This window comes from Mesoplodon bidens (assembly GCF_964165515.1).
Source record: "Mesoplodon bidens genome assembly, chromosome: 8".
Lineage (NCBI taxonomy): Eukaryota > Metazoa > Chordata > Mammalia > Artiodactyla > Ziphiidae > Mesoplodon > Mesoplodon bidens.
Window position 1 is genome coordinate 36,940,758 of NC_138165.1, and position 27,804 is coordinate 36,968,561.

Genomic DNA, 27,804 nt, shown 5'->3' on the forward strand with positions numbered 1-27,804 from the left:
AAGCAAAGATTTCATTATTGCAAGGTTAATGAAATGACTGAGGTAAGTCAGCTTGCCCAGCTACCTGGCTAGGAATTTCAGAGGTCTACAGCCAACTGCCAAACATATCACATTCAATATTACTGTAGGGTTTTATTATCATTTCAACTCAGTGAAATACAGAGGTTTTACAGTGTCACAGAAATATGAAATAAGGAGAGGTTAATCAGGTTTGGAGACATCATGGGTGACAATTACTGCTATAGCCCTTCTCTCTGGAACATAATAGAACTGCATCTCCTTGATTGAAGTTAGATGTGAACATGTGACTTACTTTAGCCCATGAGATGTAAGCAGAGGTGACCTGTCATTCCCAGTCAAAGCTTTTTAAGAGCCAGTGCTCAGTGATGATGTTCTATCAGCTTGAGTCCCAGAGTAAGGATGACACCACAGAATAGTACCCAGCTGACCCAGCGTGAACAAAAAAGAAAGCTTTGTAGTTTTAAGCGGTTGAGGTTTAAGGGTTGTTGCTAAAGCATACCCCAGCCTTCCTCACTGACATACCATAGAAGACTTCTGGGGAAAGGGGATTATCTAAGCACTGTGGAAGGAGAGTAAGTAGTAATTCATTAGACAAACAATGGAGGCAAAGGACATTCGTTTAGAGAGAATTCCTTATACAAAGTTATGAATGAATGAGAAGAATGACATGGGACACTTGAGGAATTACAAAGAGATGCTCAATAAATAACTCTTCAATTTCTTCATAAATAAATGCAGTTTTGGCTTTTATTTTTTGATCACTATCTCACCCACAAACATGCCAAGCAAGGCATTCTGATGCCTCTGTGAGCCAAGCACACATGAAAATGCCAAAGGCAATCCTCTGCTTGTGTGGTCTCCGTTAAGAAATTTAGATCCCTTCTCCAGGAGGATAAGTATATCCAAAAGGCTGAATAAATGAGAGGCTAGAGAAAAGGAAACTAATATGCCAGAAGTATACTTAGAGAACAAGAGACTGAGATAGTAAACCAATTAGGCAGCAGACTGGACACAAGGGTTATTGTTTAGGGAACTAATCTGTTTTAGGCCTAAGAGTAGAAAGTTGCCTTCCTGGGTGTCAGAGAGGCCAATGAGGCAGGTATGTGAGCAGTTGAGAGAAAAAGAGAGCCAAGTGACAACTATCCAAAGAGCAAACAACAAATGTTTTTTTCAAACTAACCACTGTTAATTTCTTTTAAACTTTGTTTCTTTTAAACCTTATTATAAAATATTTAAGAGACACAAAAGACCTAATAAATAATACACTCACTAAACAGCTTATGAAATAAAACATCACCAAAAGTTAGGCTGAAGCTCCTGTGTCATCCTCCCTGATTGACTGCATCTTCTCCATACCCCCTGTTGTACCCACTATTCTAATTTTTGGTGATATCATGCATTTCCTCATACTTTCACTATGTAAGTACATGTAGGTAATATATTTTATAGTATTTGTATGTTTTTAAATTGTATATTAAAACTTAGAATGTATTATTCCTCCACTTGCTTTTTTCCTCCAGTATGTTAGTACGGATTAATCATGCTGATATGTGTAGATCACCTACTTTACAAAAGTCCACTGTGTTAAGCAAAGTTATGTACACATTCTCCTACTGATGGACAATTAGGTTGTTTTCAATTTTTTGATATTATAAACTAGAGATCAGCAAACTAGGGCCTGTGGGAGAACCAGCTGACTGTTTTTGAAAAATGAAGTTTTATTGGAACACAGCCAGGCACATTCATTTTGTATTATGTATGTATGGCTGCTTTAAACACTACAATGGCAGAGTGAAATTGAGTGGTTGCAACAGAAACCATTTCGTCCACAAGTCTAAAATATTTATTATCCAGCCCTTTAAGAAAGGAGTACTGAAGGGTTATAAACAATGCTGTTGTGAATGATCTTGTATCCATGTGGGAGACTTTCCCTAGGAAATATAATTAGGAAAAGATCTCCTAGGATGTAGGATAAGCAAATCTTCATCGTTATTAGACTTTACCAAAACGTACAAGGTGGTTGTATACTACCACTAGCTTATACATGTTTATAAACCATTTGTGTTTCTTCTTCTAATGTTCCTGTCTTTTGCCCATTTAAAAATGTATTCCTTTTTCTTATTGATTTGTAGAAGTAAAATATATATACTGATAACTAGTGCTTTGTCCATTATACGTTAGATATATCTTTCCCAATCTGCGGCTCCTCACTTTGCTTTTTACATTTCTTCATGCCTCAGTTTTATCTGAAAAAATGAGGACTCTTAACAATAACACAACTTCATATAGTTGTTGAAAGACTGCATGAGTTAACATATTTAAAGTACTTAGAACAGTGCCTGGCACATCTAAGTGTTCCACAAATATTAACTATTTATTTTATAATCACGTTTATAAAGGAAAATGAATTTTAAATTTCAATGTAAATTTATCAATCTATCCCATTAGTATTTGTGCTATCCTGTTTAAGAAATCCTGCCTTACACATTAAATTTTATGTGTCCATAAAGCAATAACCTATCCTGTTTATTTACTACCTCTGAATGCTAAGAAAGAACAGCACTTTCTGTTAATTTGGTTTCAATTAACTGTTCAATGTCAGCATATTTTCTTAAAATCTAAGTACAATTTTAATACTGATCTCTCTAAAGTTCCACTAGAAAAGAGAATCCATCTAGAATATCCAGTCCCACACAAATTTTTCTTATTATAAATTAAATAAAAAAGACATCTGCTTATGTCCAACAGGGACTAAATTTACGTTCTCACCAGAAACAAATAAAAAAGATAAAACTATATAAAACAATAGCTTGCAAGACACTGATCAGGCAACAAAAGACAGTGATCTCTGAGAACCTGGAAACAAAGGAGGTGAATCCTGCTACTACCTTAGCTTATTGCCTTGAGACAGTTTCCAGGCTGCAGTGCAGGGGGAAGGAAACCAGGCAAACACTACTGGACTCTCTAAATTGAGATGTTAAGAGCTGAGATTACTGGGAGACCAAAGGAGCTAGAGTTATCAGGACAGACTACCAGAGAGAAAATAGCTGCAAAGGGAGAAAAACCTTGGGATCTTCTGAGGGTCCTCCTTGAATATTCAACTGAGTACTAATCAGTGCAGGTATATCAGGAAACTACTTAAGGCCGGGTTAAGAACACCCAAAAGGATTAGAGGGAGGAGTGCCTACCTCTCACATAGCACTGGTAATAATGCTTTTCCCATCAGCCAAACAGAAAAACTTTAAAATGCACAAGGCGTTGATTAGACAGAAAGGTCTTGCCTCAGTAGTGTAAAATAATGAGCCCAAGACTAAGCACTGTTCCAGTCTCACCTAACAAATTTTAAAAGCAAAATAGAAAGATTCAAACAGGTTCCAAGTAATTTAACTGCATCCCATAACAAGTATCAAGAATATTCTATAAAAATAAAAAACAGCCAACATACAAAGTAAAACTCACAATGTCAGGCACTAGTAAAAAAAATTACCAGGCATGCAAAAGAGCAAGAAAATATGACCCACAATGAGGAGATAAATCAATTAATTGAAACCAATCTGGAACCAACATAGGTGTTAAAATTAACAGACAAGGACATTAAAATCTTATTATAACTGTCAAAAAGTTAAGACATGAAAGACATAAAAATGACCCAAATGAAACTTCTTATGATGAATGCCACAATACATCAGTGGCAACAGGATAAAATATGCTGTGAATTTAGAAGGGCTTGGGGGAGCTCTATCTCTAGGGTGTCCATGGGTGGCCAAAAGAAAGAAAAAAATGCTGTAAGATGAAAAATATATTGGATAGGTTTAATGAAAGATCAAACACCGCACAAGAAAAAATTGAGTGAACTTGAAGATATAGCAATAGGAAATGAAACAAAGAGACCAAAGACATTGGAAAAAAATTAACAGAGCCATCAGCAGGGACAACTACTGTAAGAAAAATATACATGTCATCAGGATCCTTGAAAGGGTGGGAAAGGTGGTAGGAGGACAGAAAAAATATTTTTAAAAATAATTTCTAAATCTGTTGAAACGATGAAAATAATAAATCTACAGATATAGGAAGGTCAACAAACCACAAGCTCAAGAAATATGAAGAAAACTATATCACTGCATAGCATAACTAAAAACCAGTGATAAAGAGAAAAGTCTTTAAAGTATTACAGAACAATAAGGAGAGATACTGAGATCAATGAAACAGATTTGAAAGTTCAGAAATAAATCGCAACATTTATGGTCAATAAATCTTTGATAAAGGAGCCAAGACAATTCAATGGGGAAAGAAGAGTCTTTTCAACAGATAGTGCTGAGACAACTAGATAAAACTCTTGGAAGAAAATAGAGGAGTAAATCTTCATGAACTCTGGCTAAACAATGATTTCTTAGTACAACATCAAAAGCACAAGTCATAGGACTTCCCTGGAGGTCCAGTGGTTAAGACCCTGTGCTTCCACTTAAGAGGGTGCAGGTTCGATCCCTGGTCAGGGAACTAAGATCCCGCATGCCGCGCTGTGCGGCCAAAGTTAAAAAAAAAAACACACATCATAAAAGAGAAGGCTGATCACCATCAAGAAAGTGAGAAGAGAGCCCACAGACCGGAAGAAAATATTTGCAAATCATATAAGGAGGCTTGAGTCCACAGTATATAAAGAATTTCTACAGCTCAATATTAAAAGAAAAATAGTCCAATTTTTTTAATGGGCAACAGACCTGCGTTACAAAAAAATGTTATGTCCTTCAGGCAAAGGGAAAATAATACGAGATAAAAATATAGATCCACACAAAAGAAAGAACACAGGAAATGAGAACTACACAGGTAAATATATGATTTTTTCTTATTATTTAAATCTCTAAAAGATAATGCACTGCTGTGAAAAATAGTACGGCAGTTCCTCAAAAACTTAAAAATAGAATTAACATATGATCCAGCAAATCCACTTCTGGGTATATACCCAAAAGAATTTAACACAGTGATTAGAACAGAGATTTGTACACCAATGTTCACAGAAGTATTATTCACAATAGCCAAAAGGTTGAAACAACCCAAACGTCCATCATCAGATGAATAAACAAAACGTGGTATATCGTACATGGAGTATTATTCAGCCTTAAAAAGGAAGGAGGGACTTCCCTGGTGGCGCAGTGGTTAAGAATCCGCCTGCCAACGCAGGGGACACGGGTTCGAGCCCTGGTCTGGGAAGATCCCACGTCACGGAGCAACTAAGCCCATGTGCCACAACTACCGAGCCTGCACTCTAGAGCCCGCGAGCCAGAACTACTGAGCCCGCATGCCCTAGAGCCTGTGCTCTGCAACAAGAGAAGCCACCACAACGAGAAGCCCGCCCACCGCAATGAAGAGTAGCCCGCTTGCCACAACTAGAGAAAGCTTGGCCACAACAAAGACCCAACACAGCCATAAATAAATGAAGGAAGGAAGGAAAGAAGGAAGGAAGGAAGGAAGGAAGGAAGGAAGGGTGGAAGGGAGAAAGGAAGGAAATTTTGACACATGATACAACATGGGTGAACCCTGAAGACATTATGCTAAGTAAAATAAGCCAGTCACAAATCGGCAAATATTGTATAATTCCACTTATATGAGGTACCTAGAGTAGTTAGATTCATAGAAACAGAAAGTATAATGGTGGTTGCCAGGGGCTGAAGGAGAGGGGAATGAGGAATTATTGTTTAGTAATAGGTACAGGGGCTTCCCTGGTGGCGCAGTGGTTAAGAATCTGCCTGCCAATGCAGGGGACGCGCGTTCGTGCCCCGGCCCAGGAAGATCCCACATGCCGCGGAGCGGCTGGGCCCGTGAGCCATGGCCACTGGGCCTGCGTGTCTGGAGCCTGTGCTCCACAACAGGAGAGGCCACAACAGTGAGAGGTCCGCGTACCTCAAAAAAAAAAAAAAAAAAAGGTACAGGGAAGATGAAAAACTTTTGGAGATGAATGGTGGTGTTAAGTGCACAACAATGTGAATGTACCTAAAGCCACTGAACTGTACACTTAAGAATGGTTAAATTGGCAAATTTTGTTATGTATATTTTACCACCGCCACCAAAAAAAAAAGACAAAAATAATAAAAACATACTACAGATTTTGTAACAGGTGAGACTAAAAATTATAACAACAGTAACATACCAGAGGAGATACAAAATATACTATTTTAACATTCATATGCTACAAGTGAAGTAATATAATATTACATGAAGGAGGTAGAAAAGGAAAAAGCAACAAAAGAACAAGTGAGAAAAACACTAAGTAAACAGCAATATAATAGATTTAAACTTAATCATATCAATAATTGCATTAAATGTAAATAATCTTAAAATTTCAATTAAAAAGCCAAGATTATCAGAGTGGATTAAAAACAAACAAGACCTAACTATATAGTGCCTACAAGAAAGTTACTTCAAATAGGAAGTAATAAAGACCCAAATATATTAACATGAAAAAGATAGGAAAAGATACACCACATTAATAGTAATCAAAAGAAAGCTAGGATGATATCAATTTCATAGCAAAAAACATCGCAAGGGCTAAAGAAGGTCACTATATAATGATAAAGGGTCAAAACACGATCATCTCAAATGATGCAGAAAAGAGACTTGACAAAATCCAACATCCATTCCTGATGAAAACTCTGACAAAGTAAAAATAGTAGAGAACTTCTGTAACCTGATAAAGAACATCTATTTAAAAACATACAGCTAATATCATATTTGATAGTGAAATAAATGCTTTCCCCCTAAGATCAGGAACAGGATAGGAATGACTACTTTTACCACTTCTATTCAACATTTCACTGACATTTACAGTCAATTTAATAAAGCAAGAAATAAAAGGCATCCAGATTGGAAAGGAAAAAAGTATAACTGTCCTTTTTTTTAATATACTAATTCACTCACATTGAGTCTAAATTTCAATAGATTTTTTTTTTAAATTTATTTTTGGCTGCATTGGGTCTTTGTTGCTGAGCGCGGGCTTTCTCTAGCTGCGGAGAGCGGGGGCTACTCTTCGTTGCGGTGCGTGAGTTTCTCCTTGTGGCGGCTTCTCTAGTTGCAGAGCACAGGCTCTATGCTCATGGGCTTCAGTAGTTGTGGCTCGCAGGCTTTAGAGCGCAGGCTCAGTAGTTGTGGGCTTAACTAAGCACGGGCTTAGTTGCTCCGCAGCACATGGGATCTTCCTGGACCAGAGCTCGAACCCGTGTCCCCTGCACTGGCAGACGGATTCATAGCCACTGCGCCACCAGAGAAGTCCCCTAAAACTGTCTTTTTCACAGACAAGATAATCAATGAAATAAAAATACTGCTTATAATAGCATCAAAAATATGAAATACTTAGACATAACATGACAGGATATAAAAATTCTGTACACTGAAAACTACAAAAAATTACTGAGAAAAATTAAAGAAAATCTAAATAAATAGAGAGATAGTATACTATGTCCATGAGTTGGAAGACACAATAGAGTTAAGATGTCAATACTCCCCAAATTGATGTGTAGGTCTGATATACCATCAGCCAAAACCCCAGCAGATTTTTATTTACTGAAATTGACATACCTAATTTTTAAATATATATGAAGATGCAAAGGACCTAGAATGGCCAAAACAATGCTGTTAAACAACAACAACAACAACTGGAAGACTAACACAACCTGATTTCAACACGTGTTATAGAGCTGCAGTATTCAAGACAGTGCAGTACTGGCTTAAAAAGATAAATAAATAGATAATGGGACAGAATAGAGACTCCAGAAATAGAGCCATACATATAGGGACAACTGATTTCCAACAAAGGTACAAATGCAAAGGTAGAGAAAAAAATAATCAACAATTGATGCTGTAACAGTTTCATATTCACATTCAAAAAGTTTTAAAAACTGAACATGATCCATATCTTGCATCATATATAAAAATTAATCCAAAATGGATCACAGAACTAAATATAAAATGTTAAACTATAAAACTTCTAGAAGAAAACATAAGTGAATACCTCTGTGACCTTGGGTTGGCATAAATCTCTTCGATACCACACCAAAGTATAATTTATAACAGAAAAATCTTATAAATTAGACTCCAAAATTAAGACCACCACTCTTTGAAAAACACTAACAGAATAAAAAAATAAGCCACAGACTGGGAGAAGATATCTGCAATCACGTATTTGATAAACGACTTATATCTAGAATAGATAAAGAACTCACAAAACTCGTTAATAAAACAGCCCAGTAAAAACTGGGCAGCAGACTTTAATAAAGACCTCACTAAAAAAGATATATAAATGGCAAATTGGCACATGAAAAAATGTTCAACATCATTAGTCATTAAGAAAATGCGAACTAAAAGTATAATCAGATACCACTACCTTTTAGAATGGCTAAAATTTTAAAAATTAACCATACCATGTACCAAGTGTTAGCCAGGATGTGCAGGAACTGGAACTCTCACACTGCTAGTGGGAATGTAAAACAGTAAATCATTTTTGAGAAGTTTGGCAGTTTTTTATTTTAGTAAGTTAAACACATGCCTACCATATAATCCAGCCATTCCACTTCTAGGTATTTACCCAAGAGAAATAAAACATGTACAGAGTGTTCATAGCAGCTTTATTTGTAATAGCCCCAAACCAGAAAACACGAAAATATTTATGAATAGGTGAATGGATAAACAAAGTGTGGTATATCCAGCCAATGAAATACTACTTAGTAATAAAAGGGAACGAGCTATTGATAAACACTCAGAGAAGAATCTCGAAATATAGTAATGAAAGCCAGACAAAAAAGAAAATCTACTGTAAATTCCATTTGTTTAACAGTCTAGAAAATGAAAACTAATGTATAAAGGCAGATGAGTTGTTGCCTGAGGAATGAGGAAGAGTGAAAGGAGAGGGCCTATGAAATGGCATAAATAAATCTGGGGGGAGAGGGGGAGATGGATGTTCACCATCAAGATTGTAGTGACAGTTTCATAGGTGTATGTATACATGTCAAAACTTACCAAATTATGTACTTTAAGTATGTATAGTTTAGTGTATGCCAATTATATCTCAATAAAGCTATTAAAAATAAAACAAAAATAAAAGGCTTATAAATATTTCTATCCTAACTTCTTATAACTCAAGAATATTGTGAAGTTATTTAATGCCCAAGTACCTCCTCTAGTGATCTTTCTCAAATATAGTGACTGCAAAATAAAACTCTTTTGTAAGCGTAAAATTGAAAAAAGGCCTACAAATAGGGTAGATAACACGATCTGCCATAGCAATTCAGCAAATTCCGGCATCATGGCAAAAATAGCATTCATTCAAAGATGCCCAATTAAAATGTTTTAAGAGCAGTTTTCCTATCTTTCAAAAAAAAAATCAACTCCTGATTGTACCTACAATGTAACTGGTTTACAGCACCTTTGTTTACTTACACACATACACACACACACACACACACACTCCCCCTCTCTCTCCCTCTCTCACTCCCCTTTCTCTCTGCAGTTTCCAAACCTCCTATCTCATAATTTGTAGTTCCAAAGACAGCTCCAAAAGTTAAGAGAAATTATGGTCTTAGGAGACAATCTAGTTTAGGGATGCTTCATCAAGGCTTGACAACTCACCACAACGTTATGTGCTTGGAGACAGCCAATATTTTAAAGTATTCGTTGAGTGCTGTATGACTTTACAAAACATTTTTAAATCCTCTCATCGTTTTTTTATTGATCCGTGAAACAACGAAGTGGTCAAAGAAGTATAATCACACTTTTATTAAACATACAGATAGGAACAGACAGGAAAATAAACACAGATCATTTAAACAACTGTGCAATCTACACGTCAGAACCAAATCTCCTGACCCACAGTCCAATCCCTTTGATTCAGTGCATCATTTCAATTAACACAAATGTACCTTACTGTTTACACACTGAAAAATATTATTACTTACTGCTCAAAATCATCTGCAGAGGCAGCCCTGAGACCATCACCATGAACAAAGAATAACCATTAGAACTGGACAATTCCTATAAAGTCAGTATATAAGGAAGATGATGATGCTTATCAACAATTTGATAAAACTCTCTCCCAAACTAAAATACTGTAAACAGCATAGATATTTCGGAATCAGAAAAACTAAATGTGAGGTTGAATCCTCACTACACAGCTTAAAGCTAAGGCTCACTGTCCGTTGTGAAATGGGGCTAATCATACCCACAGTACTGGTTACTATGAGGATTAAATGGTATCAACATATGTACTGCAAATAATACAGTGCCTGGCACACAGCTGCTACCACTCCACCTACTACTTTTAATGATAAACTTTTAATACGTAAATTACTGATGTCTGTCAAAAACTAGCAATTCTGGGCTCCCCTGGTGGCGCAGTGGTTGAGAGTCCGCCTGCCGATGCAGGGGACACGGGTTCGTGCCCCGGTCTGGAAGGATCCCACATGCCGCGGAGCGGCTAGGCCCATGAGCCATGGCCGCTGAGCCTGCGTGTCCGGAGCCTGTGCTCCGCAACGGGAGAGGCCACAACAGAGAGGGGCCTGCGTACCACAAAAACAAAACAAAACAAAACAAAAAAACTAGCAATTCTAATTTCAACATAATATATATATGCTTTAGAAATAAATACTAAATTTAGATAGAAAAAGGCTCATACTTTTGTTTTTCCTTTAACTGAGTTTCACTCACAAACATGCCATTTATGTACTCAGATTAAAAACAACAAAAACCTGCCAGCACATTTCCTTCGTAGTATACACAGACACAGAACATGCTTGAAATTGGTTCTTAATCTATATACTTGTGAAAATTTTGATTACTGCCTTTAAAAAATTAATCTAACTTTTCTTTAAGTAACTCTGAATAAGAAAACCATTCATATGAAGTGCAAAGGTGTTGTTAACAGATCTTAATGTTTATGAAGAGTGAAGTCAAGGAAAACTTAAAACAAGTTTATTAATAGTTGCCAGAGTATTAAGAATGAAAAAATCACCTGTGGTCAAGGAATCACAATGCAAAAAGTTTACTTTTTCAATAAAATTCTAAGGGTTTTATTTATAAGCAACATCACTGAAAATACTAAAGAAAAAAATGATATCTAAACTCATAATATACTTCCATAATCCATATAATTTTATGGCTGCTTCTAAATAGTATAAGCATCTTTATTTTCCTGTTTTCCACCAATATTCAAATATACCATAAAATATCCAAACACAAGCTATGTTGTATTAAGACAGTGATCTTGCTTAAATTTAACCATTGGCTGACAGGGAAGGCACCATGTAAGAGCTTTAAATGTACAGTTTTGCCAGTGATATACAAAAGTTCTAAATTAGCATATGAAGAGTAATCTACAGATGGCTATGTACAATTCAGAGAAGTCAAGTGAATAAAAGGTAGAGACTGTCTATACTTACAAACCTAAAATGGGCTAAGCAAAGCTTTCTCAATTTTCTGCCACAATTCAACACTAAACATCAGCCAATGGGGTTGTTATGGTCTCATTATTAAAATAATAAGTAACAGTAAAGCTATTATCTACTACGCCTAATTTGAGCTCCTAGACCATTCTTGAGTCTTTTACATAAATTACTTCTAATAATCACATAATCCCACGAAGTGGATACTACTGCGCCTACTGTATAGATGAGGAAGCTGAGGCTCAACATCAACCAATGTGTCCAAGGTGATCAAGGTAAGTGGTGAAGCCTAAATTCAAAGCTGCCAATGTTGTAGTAAATATCCTTGTGAAAACATTAAGATAGGAAACAACCTAAGCATCACTGACAGAGGACTGGTTAAATAAATCATGGTTCATCCATAAAAAGGAATAGCAAACAATCATTTAAAGAAAATGAGGCAGCTTTATATGTATAAGTATGCAATGGGACAATCTCCAGAATATACTATTAAGTATGTAAACTGCACTGTCTAATATAGTAGCATTTGCCACATGCAGCTACTTAAACTATTTAAAATTAAACATTTAGTTCTTCAGTCATACCACCCACACTTTAAGGGCTTGATAGCTACATGGCTAGTGGCTACCATATAGGCAGCTAGCTATAATACATTTCTACCCTCACGGAACGTTCTATCAGACAGCATTGATACAGAATATCTTTGGAAGAACAGAAAGAAACTGATAACAGGTGTTTCTAGGGAAGGGGACAGAAACAGCAAGGACACATTCAACATATGCACAGTTAATTTCTCAACTCTGTAACATGTCATATACTACCTATTTTAAAACAACTATTTACCTTTTTTAAAAAATATCTTGTTTGGTTCTCAAAAAAACTCCTTGATTTATGCTCTTAGAAGCATAAAAGGCTCAGAAGTTCTAAAGCATAGCAGCTAGAGGGTAAGGGGCAGAAATCACCTCTCCAAGACTTCTCAGAAATACTCTTGCCCACTACCCTAACTTCATTAAGCACTCATCTATTCACAATACTATTTGGGATACCACGCAAAAGGTTACCAAGTTGCTATTTCTGAGGACTTAAGGAACAGGCACAGAAAAAACATCAGGAAAAAATGCTTACAAGGTATGAAAGAGTAACTGTGGTCAAAAGGCACAGGGGAAAGTTCTATTCCTTTGGGAAGAAAGGCACAGGTCACACTGTCACAACTCTCTTCTTTTCTTATACTTCCATTTACTGCTCTACAGAGGAGCACTTAAAAGCAACAGCCTTTCAGTTCTGCTTTGAAGTCACTTTTTTTCCCCCAAATGTCATATTTCTTCAAACGATATAGTACACTGAACAAGTGAATTGCTATATGCCTCAATTTCCTCACCTGTAAAACAGAAACCTGTTGCCTAATCAATGTTATTCACTAACTACTGGACATTTTTGCCTAGGAGAGGGAACAGCCAAACCTTTGAGAACAAAAAAGGCACAGTGGTCAGATACTCCCAAATAACAAACAACAAAACATTTGAATTGATACTTTTCTCTCATTGGGGGATAGATGGTCCGCTCGGGGAGGCTGAAGGACCTGAGGATGGTTCAAATATATGAAAATCTACCCTGAAAGAAACATGAATAGGAACAAGATCCCAAACCACTCACTTTCCTGCACACTGACACAGCATTCTCATTCTCTTCCTCTTCCATGGAGCTCAGCCACCGTTTAGATCTGGTCTAGCTCCAGAGCATGCCTTTCTTTCAGCATTGCCCAAAACATACTGCCTTTCACAATGAGTTTAGGCAGATCAGAGATCTGTGCCAGGGCAGACAGAAGGGCAAGCTGGTGTCCACAAAGTGACAAGGACATGAATTTGTCCCCACACAGACTGGTGACCAGGAAGCCTGCCCAAATTTCAGGAATCTGGGTTTATGGGAAAAGAAAAGCATGATTCAGGCCTAACAGACAGGAATGTCATTCAGGGACTCCAATAGTTAATCATATCCACAAGCATTCAAGGAAGTCAACTTACTAAAGAAATCATCCTATAAAATATAAGACCAAGCAAGAAAGATATAGTACTGTGAAGAAGGACACATGACAATTATTTCCAGAAATTTATATTTACAAGTTGTTATTAAATTTTTAAATGTAATAATTACCAATGTGTAACATAAATCCTTAAAAATGTATAGGGCAGATGTTAAATTCACTTTATACAATTGCTACATAGAAACCTCAACGCTTACATAGCTTAGACTATTATACATTTACTTAAGGGAGTAAGACACTTGAAACTGAGTTTATATTAATGGGAAAGTGCAAAGAAACTTGCTAACATGTGCCAGTTCCATGGCCCACAAGTAATGAGCATTGCCTGCCTGTGCCAGTCAGATCACCAACCAACATTACTGTGAAGGCCATGAAAGAAGCTGTTAATACTCTGGTTTAATCTCAGCACAGACCAGAGCAGCAGATTAGGCAGAACTTTACATCAGTGGCAGGTCTCCCAAGTTCTCTTGATGCCACAGAATTCGTAAGTGGGACGAGTATGTTCTAAAAAAACATGGTACTGCAAAAGGAAAAAAAGGTTCCACAGCATCAAGCAGTGTAATACTTGAAACCTCATCATCAAAGTGACAGTTTTCAAGTGCCATTTATGATGCCCTAGTCTGGAAACATCCCAGCTAACCCATCTGATCAACAATTTCACAGATGGAAGCACTTGATGGCTAATTGGCAAGTCTATTATTCAAATAAAACAGCTCTCTGTACCTCTTCTTTCATTATTAGAAGTAAAGGTACAACAAGATTGGTCATTCAAATTAGCTTAATAATAGAAGCCTCTTTCCAAAAATAATTATTTTAATGAAACCACACATTTTGACAATTAGTTTAGAGCACTAATCAGTTTCTGAACAGTAAGGAAAATGTTTTATAAACTAAAAGGAGTAAGAAATATAAACCTTCTTTAAAAAGTTGTACTATTTGTTTCCTCTGTCTTCATCAATATGTCAAGATATATATTGTCACAAGGAATAAAATGAATGAAATATTTACTCATTCCTTAAATATTTTAAAAACATTGGCCAAGTATTACACGTCATAATGAAGAAAAATCCTCTCAAATATTTTAGGTTACCTAAAAAATTGTAAAGCAAGAATCTTCTCTTCACCTACATTTTGCAGTAAAAATACCAGACTGTTTAAGGTTTCTTAATTTATGAAGCAAGTAGCCAGTGACAACATTATTATAGATATTATCTACCTGAGGACATGTTGTTGATGTAGATAGGCTTTGGCATCAGAAGGACTTGTGTTCCAACTCTAGCTCCACTTCTTGTTAGTTCCGTGACTTGACCCTATAATATGGAAATAATTATCCCTACCCATATAGGATTATTGTGAGGATTAAACGAGGAGATTATATACATAGAACATCTCACATTAAAACATGGGAGCCCTCAGCATTCGTCCATTTGGCTCTCATCCCTTTCTCCACACCACTGCTATAAATTCTAGAGGGGAATCCTGATACAACTGTCAAAATATGTGAGTTCTCTTTACAGATCCATACATTTGCTCCAGATCCCACTGAAACTTACATTCCCAATTTAGAGTATCTGGCTATCTCCCTATATTGCTACAATTTTCATAGATGCCAAGGAAATCCCCAGGAAGAACCTTGTACAAAGACTGAGCTATAAAATATTTGAAGACCTCAGTTAGCCTATAAAATAGAAACTAGGAAATGCATATAGTAACCAGAACCTGCAAGTGGGAAGGAAACAGTAGCCAGAAACTGTGGAACTAGTTATAAGCTAAAGTAAAACCAAAATTAACTCCCTATAGTGATACAGCAATATAATGGTAACAAAAATGTATTTTACTAGGTAAAAAAATAAGTAGTTTCCCATGATGTAAAAGAATACCTTTTCTATAAAGCAGAAAGGGGTGCTTTTCCAAAACTAGGTTTTGTCATTCTACTATTACTTTTGATAAGCATTTTGCTTCTAATTACTCAGGGTCTTGTGTTTACAACACTAGGTAACAAAGAACTAATAGTTAACAGAGAGATACCACAGGCAGGTAAGAATATGTAATCAAGTAAAAACAGAGGAAATGAATATACAATGAATGAGAGAGAAGTACAACTATCATAGTCATTACTTAACTCTTTATTGTCCCTAAGCCTTCCCATTGTGCCCAACACAGGCATTCATTCAGTCTCCTGGAAGGAAGAGCCTGTGAAATCACTGGCAACAGTTTGAAAAGCAGCACTGGAAGGCTGCCCACTAGAGACCATTGCCCTGCTCTCGTGGCACACTTCCAGGATGCTCAACCCAGAAAATATTCCACAAACAACCACCCTGAATGTATGTTGTGGGAGAGAACACTGGCCATGTCTGTCCACATTTTAAGTGAGTATGATAACCTAAAGAACTGTCCAAATGATAAAATGAACTGAAAAATTAAAAACTATGTAACACAAGTTTAAGATAGGAAACCCAAAGATCAGTGTACCAAATGAGAATGGTTACCAGTAAATCAAACATGTAAAACAATGTTGAAGGTAGGGAAGAAAAGGACATAAATTCGATTTTTATGATCATAACATCCCATACATTTGGAATATTAAGATTATGCTGTAACATCTCAGTTTCCTATATTAGACAGAGGTATCTTTTCTTGTTTCTCACCCGATATACCCTTTCTACCAAAAGCAGTATCAGTTGTCATGGAGCCATCATATCCTTGACTTTAATTTTAAAATCTTAACATTTCATTTTTCCTCATAATTTTGATTTTCTATTTCATCAGAATGTGATTAATTTTGGAAGACAATTTCACTATAACTGAAAACACGTCACTGCTCCCCTTATGTCCTAAAGAATTCAAGCAAAGTCATTTACAGTAATTTCATATCAAGACAGAATTTAACATTCACATGTGTCGAAGACCTTTCCCCTTGAAAGACCAGTCACAACTAGAATGTTCAAACAAAAGAACACAGATTAACTACAGTGCACCCACCAGATATTTGTTTTGTTTCCCTTTTACGTGAAACTCTCAAGAACAGATTTGAGACTCCTCAGGAGCACATTTTTCATGGGGTCTAATAACTATTCAGAAGAATTATACTACAATGACACCTAGAAAGAATATGCTCTAATTAGCATGTTTTTGACCTGACCTCTTTCTAATTTTCTACAGGAGAAACATCAGCTCAAGTATATGAATAGGATAATTAGGAACTATACTTTTTTAAATAATAAAATTATTACATGACAAGAGCAGCAAATGAAAAAAAATTAAAAGCATTTCGTATTTTTCCTTTGTTTCTAAAGCAAAATCACTATTTATTTGTAGTTAAGCAAAGAAATAAAAGAATTAAAATTTCTTGACCCTTCCCTATTTCTCAATAGGAACAAAAATGGCCAAATTAATCTAACAATGTTTAGAAAGGCTCTTTGTAAATGTTCAGAGGATCACATCAGGATACTCAAAGAATCAAAGGGGGGAAAAGGTAACCAGAAGCACCCATCAGTATGTAAAAACTGGCAATACAGACAGGTTAAAGAGCTCAGGAACATAAAGAGAACTCATAAAAAGCCTTTTGTAAACACCTGCTCATTTTCATGAGCAGTAAATAAAGGTTTTATTTCAAATGTGGCTGAAGCCACACCAGAATCTCTCCAGTAGATAAGTGCGCAATAAAAATAAATCATAATCTGTAATTTATTTTAAAACAGTACCGTAGTAGCTTCATGTCTCCGCTTCCATTCTTGCCTTAAGTTTCATCTCCAGAGTATCCAGGGTCTTTAAAAATGGAAGTAGGATGAGCATAACTCCTTTGCTCAAAAATCTCTAACAACCTCCCAACTCACTTGGAAGAGAATTTTCTAAAGGCCCTGCATGATCTAGTCTCTGGCAACTGCTATAGTGTTACCCTCTTCAACTCCAAGGAGAATATGCAATGTCTAAGTAAAGCATGAAAAAAAGTACTGAAAAATAAAATGAATTTCTGATTATGTTTTACTTGGCAGCTTTTAAAAAAAAATTTTACTAAAGGAAAATGCTATTTAATGCTATTCACTGACTTGTTCTTTTGCTTTAATTTTTGTGTTTGTTTATTAAAAAGAGAGAACATTATTTATGAAGTGGAAATTCCTTTGGTCTCCCTCCCTTCTCATGAATTTGGTATGAGTTATCCAGGCATGTGTTATACAATATGGTAGCCACTATCTACATGTGACTATTTAAATTTAAGTAAAATTAAAAATTCAGCTCTTCAGTCACACTAGGCACATTATCATGGACTCAACAGCTACATGTGGCTATAAAATTTAAGTTAATTAAAATTAAAATTAAATTAAATTTAAAATTCAGTTTTTCACTTGTTCTAGTCACATTTCAAAGGCTTAATAGCCACATGTGGCTAATAGCTATTGTATTAGCACAGATATAGAACATTTCCTTCACAGCATAAAGTTCTATTGGACAGTGCTGCTATAGAACTTGTAATACTTTTACTAAAGTTACATGCCCTTAAAAAAAAGTTACTCTATGTTTTTAAAATTAGCATTAATGGTTTCATATTGTATGTTTATATCTACAACCTGAAATTTTCTCTTAATATGTTTGTAAGGTCTATTATGCATATTGAGATATAGAATCTAGTTCATTTTAACTGCTGCGTAATATTCCATCATAATGCATTTTGGCACAGATAGACACTTAAGTACTTTGCAATTTTTCAATAATCCAAACTGCCACACCCACACCAACCCTAAGGAAAAAGGCTTCCATGAGAATTCTTGCTTCCCCAAGTCTTCATTAACACTTAAAACAACAAACTTTTGTTTAAAAAACCAATCTAATACTTGTTTTACTTTTCATTTCCCTGATATACGGTGAGGTTGAGTATCTTTTCACGTTTGTTGGCAAATCTTGTTCTACAGATTATCATTTCATGATCTTTTTTCCTATGGGTCTTTTTTTTGTGTTACTGATTTATGGTTCCACTAAATGTGTTGTGGATGAACGTGTCGCAAGTATCTCCTCTTGCTCTACTACTTGTCTTTTAAGTTTGTTTCTATTGTCTTTGTTAGGGCAAGAGTTAATAATGTATTGAGGTAGTCAAATTACTAATATTCTCTTTTGAGTTCTGCTTTCCTATTTTGAGGTCATAAAGGACGAAATTTTCTTCCAAAAAATATTTTTTTGGGCTATGTACTGTATGTCTGACATGGTCATGGGTTAGTTTATTTAATCCTTATAAGAACCATCTGAAGTAGATATTGTTACTCTCATTACAAAGATGTGGTAATTGAATTTCTTATTGTGGTAAAATATACATAACATAAAATTTACCATTTTAACCATTTTTAAGTGTACAATTCTGTGGCATTAAGTACATTCACATTGTTGTGCAATCATCAGCACTATCTATCTACAGAACTTTCATCTTCCCAAAGTGAAACTCTGTACCATTAAACACCAACTCCCCATTCCACTACAACCCCCAACTCCTGGCAACCACCATTCTACTTTTTGTCTCTATGAATCAGACTACTCTAGTAACTCATTTAAGTGGAATCATAAAATATTTGTCCTTTTCTGACTGGCTAATTTCACTCAGCATAATGTCTTCAAGGTTCATCAAAGTCACAGCATGTGTCAGAACTTCCTTCCTTTTTAAGGCTGAATAATATTCCATAGTATTAATACACCACATTTTGTTTATCCACTTAACCATCAATAAATACAAGTTGCTTCCAACTTTTTGGCTATTGCAAGTAATGCTGCTATGAAATGGCTGTACAAATATCTGACTCCTTACCTTCAATTCTTTGGTGTATATACCCAGACATGGAATTGCTGGACCATATGGCAATTCTGTTTAATTTTTTGAGGAACCACCATACCATTTTCCACAGAGATCACACAATTTTACATTCCTACTAGCTATGCACAAGGATTTCTCTACACTCTCACCAACAGTTGTTTATTTGCTACATATTTTGGGATAATAGCCATCCTAATAGGTGTGTCTTCCAAAATTATAAAGTTTAATCTTCACAGGTAGGTCATCAATACATCTGATATACATTTTTGTGTACAGAATAATGTAAGAATCTAATATTAGTTTTCCCCCCATTAAATGATGCTTCAGAATCATTTAATGAACGGGCCTCTCCTTCCCCACTAATTTTTAATATCATCTCTATTATAAATCAAGCTCCCATATATGCATGAGTCTATTTCTGGACTTTCTATCTGATTATGCTGATCTACCTGACTATTTCTATACCAATATAACACTACTTGAGTCACACAGCACTAAAATATATTTTGATATTTGGTAGAACAGTTTCTTTTTCCTTTCTAAGAATTTATTTGCTATTCTTGGATTTTTTTTCTCCTATATGAATTTTAGAATCAGTTTTCTAATTCCATGAAAATTCTGGTTATATTTTTATTGGAACTGCATTGAATTTATGATTAACTGGAGATAATTGGCATGTGATATTGAGACTCATCATTCATGAAAGTTTATTATTTCTTCATTTATTCCAGGCATTTTCCCCCATTACTATCTTAAATTAATTCTTTCTATAAAATGTTAGACCAAAATCTGAAAGACAGATAACTGAAAGAACATCTCTATTCCAAGACTCATAACAAAAACCGAAAAAAGTTATTGGTTATAAATATAAAATCTGTATACTGTGTGGATTTGGAAGTTACAACACATAAAATACATCATACCCAATTCATGAAGTTATTTTTTTAAGTCTAGCAACCTGAAATAATCCTTCAAAATGTAGCTTTCATCTCACCACTTTCAGAAAGCCTTCTCTGACCACTCACCTACAGTTTTTTCCCTTATTTTTGCATTTGAAATTTACTGAGGTCTGTGTTAGAAAGGTACAATCTGATAACTTATAGGCAACACATATGTTTTTGGTTTGTGCTTAGTTTGGCCTATATCATGTTTCTTAAAAACTAGAGACTAAAAAAATTAGGGAATTTCACACAAAAATCATAGGATTTCTGACTTGCAGGTTGTATGTCACTCTCTCTCAGTTAAGAGAGATTCCATTTCCATGCTTCCTTGATTACCAGGGCAGGTAAATGACACACTGATTCTTAAAGCTTCCACCTAAAAGTGACCTGCTAATTTCCAACTCACACTCCATTGGCCAAAGCAAAATCATGAGCAGGCTAAGTTCAAAAATGATGGAAAAGTATAATCCTACTATGTACCTAGAAGGTTAAAAGACAAAAATACTTCATATAACTGATGACTTTACCTTCAAACTCTTTCCTCCTACCTATTCCTCAAACTACCACTAGAATTACTTTTCAAAAACACAGATTTGGGCTTCCCTGGTGGCGCAGTGGTTGAGAGTCCGCCTGCCGATGCAGGGGACACGGGTTCATGCCCCGGTCCGGGAAGATCCCACATACTGCGGAGCGGCTGGGCCAGTGAGCCATGGCCACTGAGCCTGCGCGTCCGGAGCCTGTGCTCCGCAATGAGAGAGGCCACAACAGTGAGAGGCCCACGTACCACAAAAAGAAAAAAACAAAAAAAACCCCACAGATTCAGTTATCCCACAGCTCTGCTTAAAAAAAATCTTCATTAAAGTACAACACTTACTGGGGAAAAGGTAAAAATCACTAAAAATGGCATTCAGTACCTTTTATAATCTACTCCAAACTCCCTTACCAGTTTCTTTTCCCATTATTTCCCCTCACATCACCTATTCTCCAGGCCTTTCTCAATATGTGTTTGCTATATTCCAAAATTTAGCTCAAGCATCATTTCCTCAATTCAGTCTCACTTTCCTTTTTTGGAAAAAAAATTAAGTACCACATCCTCTACAAATCACATTATTTACAATAAGCACTAGTATTCGCTAATTCAAAGTAGTTAATATGTGCCAGGCACTTGAAACATAACTGCTGTGTGTCTACTAGAATGTTAGGTCTCTAGATTAAGTAACAATGTTCTTGTTTACCTTGGTATTCCCTATAGCATAACACCCAACACATAAAAACTCAAAATACTAGCCTCAAGAATATAAATAAGAGATAATAAATGTCATTGACATTTTACTTAAGTTGCATTTACTTTTAAGCTTATCCTGACTCTTTCTAAAGCTAAAATGGACCAAGAGACTTAAACAAAAACTTTTAGATGGAATTCCCTAGTGGTCCATTGGTCAGGACTCCAAGCTTCCACTTCAGGGAACACGGGTTCAAACCCTGGTTGGGGAACTAAGATCCCACAAGTCACGTGGCATGGCCAAAATATAAATAAATAAAATAACTATCATAAAACTATTAAAAAAAAACTTTTAGATACTGCAGACTATGCTTTGGCTAGGCCCATCTGTTGGGTTTAGTCTTTTTTTTTTTTTTTTTGCTCTACGCAGGCCTCTCACTGTTGTGGCCTCTCCCGTTGCGGAGCACAGGCTCCAGACGCGCAGGCTCAGCGGCCATGACTCACGGGCCCAGCCGCTCTGCGGCATGTGGGATCTTCCCGGACCGGGGCACGAATCCGTGTCCCCTGAATCGGCAGGCGGACTCTCAACGACTGCGCCACCAGGGAAGCCCTGGGTTTAGTCTTGACTGCTTTTGGAAATAGTTTAGTTGCCAAGACCTAAGTTGGGATAGTTATGAAGACAACCGAGCAGTCAAATTACAGCAGTAAATACTTTTAATACAGTCATCTCACATCTTTCAGTAATTTCAAGTTCATAAGCACTTTAGCAAAGTAAATTAAAAAACACATTTGAAATAAAAGCTATTTGTTTACAAATTTTAATAGTTCTAATAAAACATCTGTTTCTGCTTCACTACTGGTAAGTTATATTAAAGTAGGGGACTGTAGACAGATTTAATGATTTTAGCCTGCTACTGTTCACGTATTAACATTTAAAAATGTAACATTTAAGAAAAACTTTAAGTTGTTTTATAGGTATGCATACCATAATGAAGAACTAGGAAAAAGTACCATGATAAAGCTAATGGAGGAAAAAGTCTTAAGAAAGACATTGTGAACGGTGTGATATACTAAAGTCTAGTGAAAAGAGAACTAAAAGTAGGCCAATAGACTTGGCAATTTGAACAATTCCAGTAATGAAGGAGGAGGCCAGAATATAATCTCATGAGAGTCAATGGAGGTAAGGAGGTAGAATATGTGAGTATAAGCTATTATTTCAGGAATTCTTGAAATAAATGGAAGAAAAGGTTTAATGGCAGAATGCAGTGAAGTTTTGTTGTTTTGGGGATACAGGACACTTAAACATTTTTGTAGGCAGAGGAAGGGGTCAGTGGAGATGAGCAAGGTTTCAAGAGAGGATGGGATCAGAGAATAAGTCAAAGCATTAGCCATGGAAAAGAGAAAGGTCATTTCTAGTCAAAGAAAGCCGAGTCAGTAGAATGGATGGAAAATCCTGTTCTGCTACTATTCCCATGTTTTAAAAGAGCCATCTGCAAAGTTAACAGCAAGTAACCTGCCCCTATTTATGAGGAAATTTTGACTTTTTTTTTTTTTTTTTTTTTTGCGGCACGCGGGCCTCTCACCGCTGTGGCCCCTCCCGCCGCAGAGCACAGGCTCCAGACGCGCAGGCCCAGCGGCCACGGCCCATGGGCCCAGCCGCCCCGTGGCATGTGGGATCCTCCCAGATCAGGGCACGAACCCGTATCCCCTGCATCGGCAGGCGGACTCTCAACCACTGCACCACCAGGGAAGCCCTCTGACTTTTATATTATATGGTAAGATAGTAACATTTCCCATTGATTTTTGGAGGGATAAAACAACTTCTATCTCCTTTCTACTTTTATTGGCTGCTACGCATTATCTAATGGAAAGAGTAGCTGTTATCAATCCAAAGGTCTTTGACTTTTATTTAAAAATAAACAATACACTCGGGACTTCCCTGGTGGTCCAGTGGTTAAGACTCCCCACTTCCACCACAGGGGTGCAGGTTCGATCCCTGGTTGGGGAACTAAGATCCCGCATGCCATGTGACGTGGCCAAAAAATTTTAAAAAATTAAAAAATAAACAATACACTTAACTTTTTTCCTGTTTATTAAAAAATAATACACTTAACATTTCATGTTTTAGAAGTAACCGTATCCATTTGTCAAATTAGTCTAGAACAAGAGTAAAATAAAATTTTAAGGAAAAATGTAATCATTGAACACCTAGAATTTGATAAAGGAGGTAACACAGAAATAAGAACCCCATAAATCATTCTCTTGAGAGTCTGTCATCTAATCAGGAAGATGAAACACATGAAATATCAGATTCTCAGGCAACACATTTTTAAGTTCAAATAAGAATACAAACTGAGGGGGGGACACGTGCTGATTAAATTATCCAAAACCAAGGACAGGTTATTGAATCAACACTTAGTTTTCCACTCAATGCAAAGGTTTGCAGCGGTCATTGAGATATGGTGTAACTCAATCGGTGGTCAGTCAACCCATTATTTCATGTCCAACAATTTCCCAGCATGGATTTCTGGCATGGATATATAATTTATTGCATCTACTACTTAAGGAAAAAGTTATTTTGGTATTTAAATTTGATGCAACTTCCCTTAAGAATTCTACTAAGGCAACATCTTTACCTGTAATTTGCAGGTAAATGTGCAGTATCTACATACCACCTCAGTTCACTTCTGACACTTTTATATGCCTACACATTGTTATTGCTAATTTCAGAATGAATTAGGGAAATTCTAGAAGCTACCTAGAATGTCTGTAAATGTATGGAAGCAGCTTTAGAAGGGTCAAGTTCAGAGAGGCTTAGGCCTCTTAAGAGAATGTATTACACAGATCTTACAAAAATGAAGAATCATGAAGAAACACGCTTACAGTAAAGGAACACGAGAAATATTCAAAACTAACAAAAGTAGGGGCTTCCCTGTGGCACAGTGGTTAAGAATCCGCCTGCCAATGCAGGGGACATGGGTTCAATCCCTGGTCAGGGAAGATCCCACATGCCACGGAGCAACTAAGCCTGTGCGCCACAACTACTGAGCCTGCGCTCTCGAGACTGCGAGCCAAACTACTGAGCCCGCACCCTAGAGCCCATGCACCGCAACTACTGAGCCCACGTGGCACAATTACTGAAGCCCACACACCTAGAGCCTGTGCTCTGCAACAAGAGAAGCCACCGCGATAAGAAGCCCGCATGCCACAGTGAAGAGTAGCCCTCACTCACCACAACTAGGGAAAGCCCGCGTGCAGCAACGAAGACCCAACGCAGCCAATAAATAAATAAATAAACAAATGAACCTCACTGTTTATAAAAAACTAACAAAAGCAAACAAAAAATAACTGAAGTCTGTGCAAGGATGCAATATAGGATCACAAGATGATTTCAACTTTCTAAAAGGAAAAGGTTTATTAGTCATAAACCATGATAGACCCTTGTAAAAGTACCTATAAAACGTTGAAAATTTCATGAAATCTCAAACAAAACTATTTCTTAATAGTCAAAATATTAGACTACTTTGAATAAAGGAAGACAAAGTCATTGACAGTGATATGGAAATAGGAAACAGCTGACAACTAAAAGGGTTCTTAAGGTGGGTTATGAAAATAGTCCCAAAATTTGGACATAAAATACATTACATAAAAGTCTAACATAGTCATCTCTTTTGTGAATGTTGGACTGGAAAGATAATCAGTGACTGGAAAGATAATCAGTGTAGAATTCAAAAGAGGCAGAAATTTCTTCTTTAGCTGAAAGCAGACAGAATATCCTGAGATAGAAATCTATCTGGAGGCCATTTGCCCCAACAATATGGAACAAGACAGATGATAATATTAAAACAACTGAAAATTCACTTAATTTTAATAAGAATGTAAAAAGAAACCATATATACCAAATTTAAAGAAAAGAGAGGTATTACTGATTAATTCATCCATGTATCATAATTACTAGAAGGAATTTATCAGCGTTAAGATTGTACATACAAACATTCTATGGGTTTTCTGGATCTTGCCAAGAGTATGCCATGTTTACTTTTTCATGTGTTACTTTTAAAGTCTACATTGTAAACCCAGAAATAAGATACTTTGAGTCTTTTTTTTTTTTAACCAAAAGGCAAGTTTGATAATCTCGCATATCCCAAAAGTTTAAATCAAAGCAAATAGAGAAAATTCTTATTCCTAGGAGAAAATTAAATTAAGAAAATAGAACATTTTCTCCACAAGTTATTTAGTGTTGGAATACAGTAACCAGCAGTAAGGGAAGCTTCTTACCATAAGGTTATCTGTGAGGCAATTTTCTTGGGACTGATTTTTTTCTCTTTGGATAACTAGTGAAAGGCTTATAGTTTACACACAAAGAAACACGTAGAGTCTATATACTAACCTGGCCCAGTCCAGGCATACCTCCTCCAAGTCTAAGAAGTCTGTCCATATTTCTAGAAAACAGAAACAAAGAAAAACGTTCCTAAGCACAAAAGTGTTTACTCAGTTGCTATCTACATAATTCACCTTCAGTCACTCAGTATGTCAAAAATATTGGTGGTAATTACAACACAACATCAGACTTCCTGTTAATTAACACCACATATTAATTCAAGAAGCTGTCTTCCATGCTAATTAACAGACCTTATTTTACTGCTTTGGTTTTGGGTTATCCCCAGTTTTAAAGACAAGCAATCTTAGCATACTTTCAAAACTTTGCTATCATTAAGTTAATTATATTTTCTTATTGTTACCTAATAAAGTACCTGAATGAGGAAAAAGTGCCTGAAATGCTTATCATATGTATGATTGAATTTCCTTCAATTTGTCCAGAGTGTACAAATAAAAATCCTCACTTTTAAATTAAATTTTAACATCCTCATTAGTAAGTTCTGTGCTAATTAACTTACAGCTTGTCAGTTATCATCAAAACTACATGTGAAAGACATTGTGAGCAGATTATGGATCTCTGAATTAGCGTCAAAGGCTTTTTAAAAACGAACTCATTATACTAAAAGAAATATAAAGTAATATTGCATTAAATGCATTAAGATAGTGTTCTAGAATCCACAGATAGTTTGCATTATTTCAGATACTGTAAAGATATACATCTTTTTCACTAAGGAAATTTGGCTGCTGTTCTCAATTACAATTTTAGAGTTAATCAGTACCAAGAGAATTAACTTTGAAATATCAATCTGATTTGTTTTTTATGTCTGAAATAATTATAGAAGATATTCTTATAAGCTTGAAAAATTCACAGAAGAAATCAAAGGAAAAAACAACAAGGGTACTAGTATGGTCACAAATACACAAAAAGGAGTAATCAAATTATAAACATTAATATTAGTACAACAAAATACTTTAAACATGACAATGAGGCTTTTTTTTCTACTTAAAAATTGCTACTATGCCTTAAAATTCCTCTTCTTCCTAGGTGTAGGCTTTAGAAAATGGTATTACCACAAATTATATTCTAAATTAAATGCTAACAGATTACTTTAGTCATTTGTCCATGTTGTTTCACTAGTTAGAACAGCTATACAAACTTTTCAATAATGTACTTATGATCACTACATTACTGCCTAATTATATTTGTTGAATCCTGCAAACAATTTAATCCTGTGAATATTTAACACTGTTGGTACAGCAAACTTCATTCAAGTCCATATTTAGAAAAGTGCACAAATGATACAGCCATGGAACCTGTACAAAGTGAACACACTACCAAAACCACCACCAAGATGAAGAAAGAGAACCCTGTCAGCACCTAAGAAACTCTCGTATCCCCTTCCTGGTCTCTACCACCCTGCAAAGGTAGAATTCCAACTTCCAACAGCACAGATCACTTCTGTTGCTTTTGAATTTTATGTAAACAAAATAATATATGTTGTCTGGCTTGTTTCACTCCACAAGTTTGTGAGACTGACAACAGATAAACTCATTTTAAAAAAATGAAAAGGCATATAAGAAAACTGGATAGTCCAAACAAAATTTCCACTTTATAACCTTAACTCACCCTCCTAATAGCAATATTTATAAATAAAATTTCCATCAAATTCTCATTAAAATTCCTCAACTCAAATATGGCATTCGATACATATCACTTTTTAAAGGCTGTAGACTGAAAACAAAACCAAACCCTGTGTATTTTAAAATATAAAATACGTTTATTCCTCTACAATATATTATCCCCTTCAAAAAAATTCTTTTGGCCCAGTTCAAGCTTACAAACATAAAGAACAAATGGGGGAAAAAAACTTTAGACATTCTATATATTCCAGGCCGAAGTCAATTCCCAGCTGTGTTCAGTTTATCTATTCCCCCTGTGTTGTTTCTGATGACTTTACACAGACTCCAGATGCTGTGAA

At 35.9% G+C, this 27,804-nt stretch overlaps 1 protein-coding gene across 1 annotated transcript in view; it reads right to left on the minus strand.

Moving 5' to 3' along the window:
* The window catches only part of PSMD14 (proteasome 26S subunit, non-ATPase 14), a 93,605-nt gene that overhangs the window by 58,389 nt on the left and 7,412 nt on the right, over positions 1–27,804 (minus strand). Inside the window, exon 3 of the mRNA XM_081241810.1 lies at positions 25,836–25,887. Within this exon, the coding sequence (XP_081097936.1) occupies positions 25,836–25,883 (48 nt within the window). The 5' untranslated portion in view covers positions 25,884–25,887. The remainder of the gene's footprint in view (positions 1–25,835; positions 25,888–27,804) is intronic.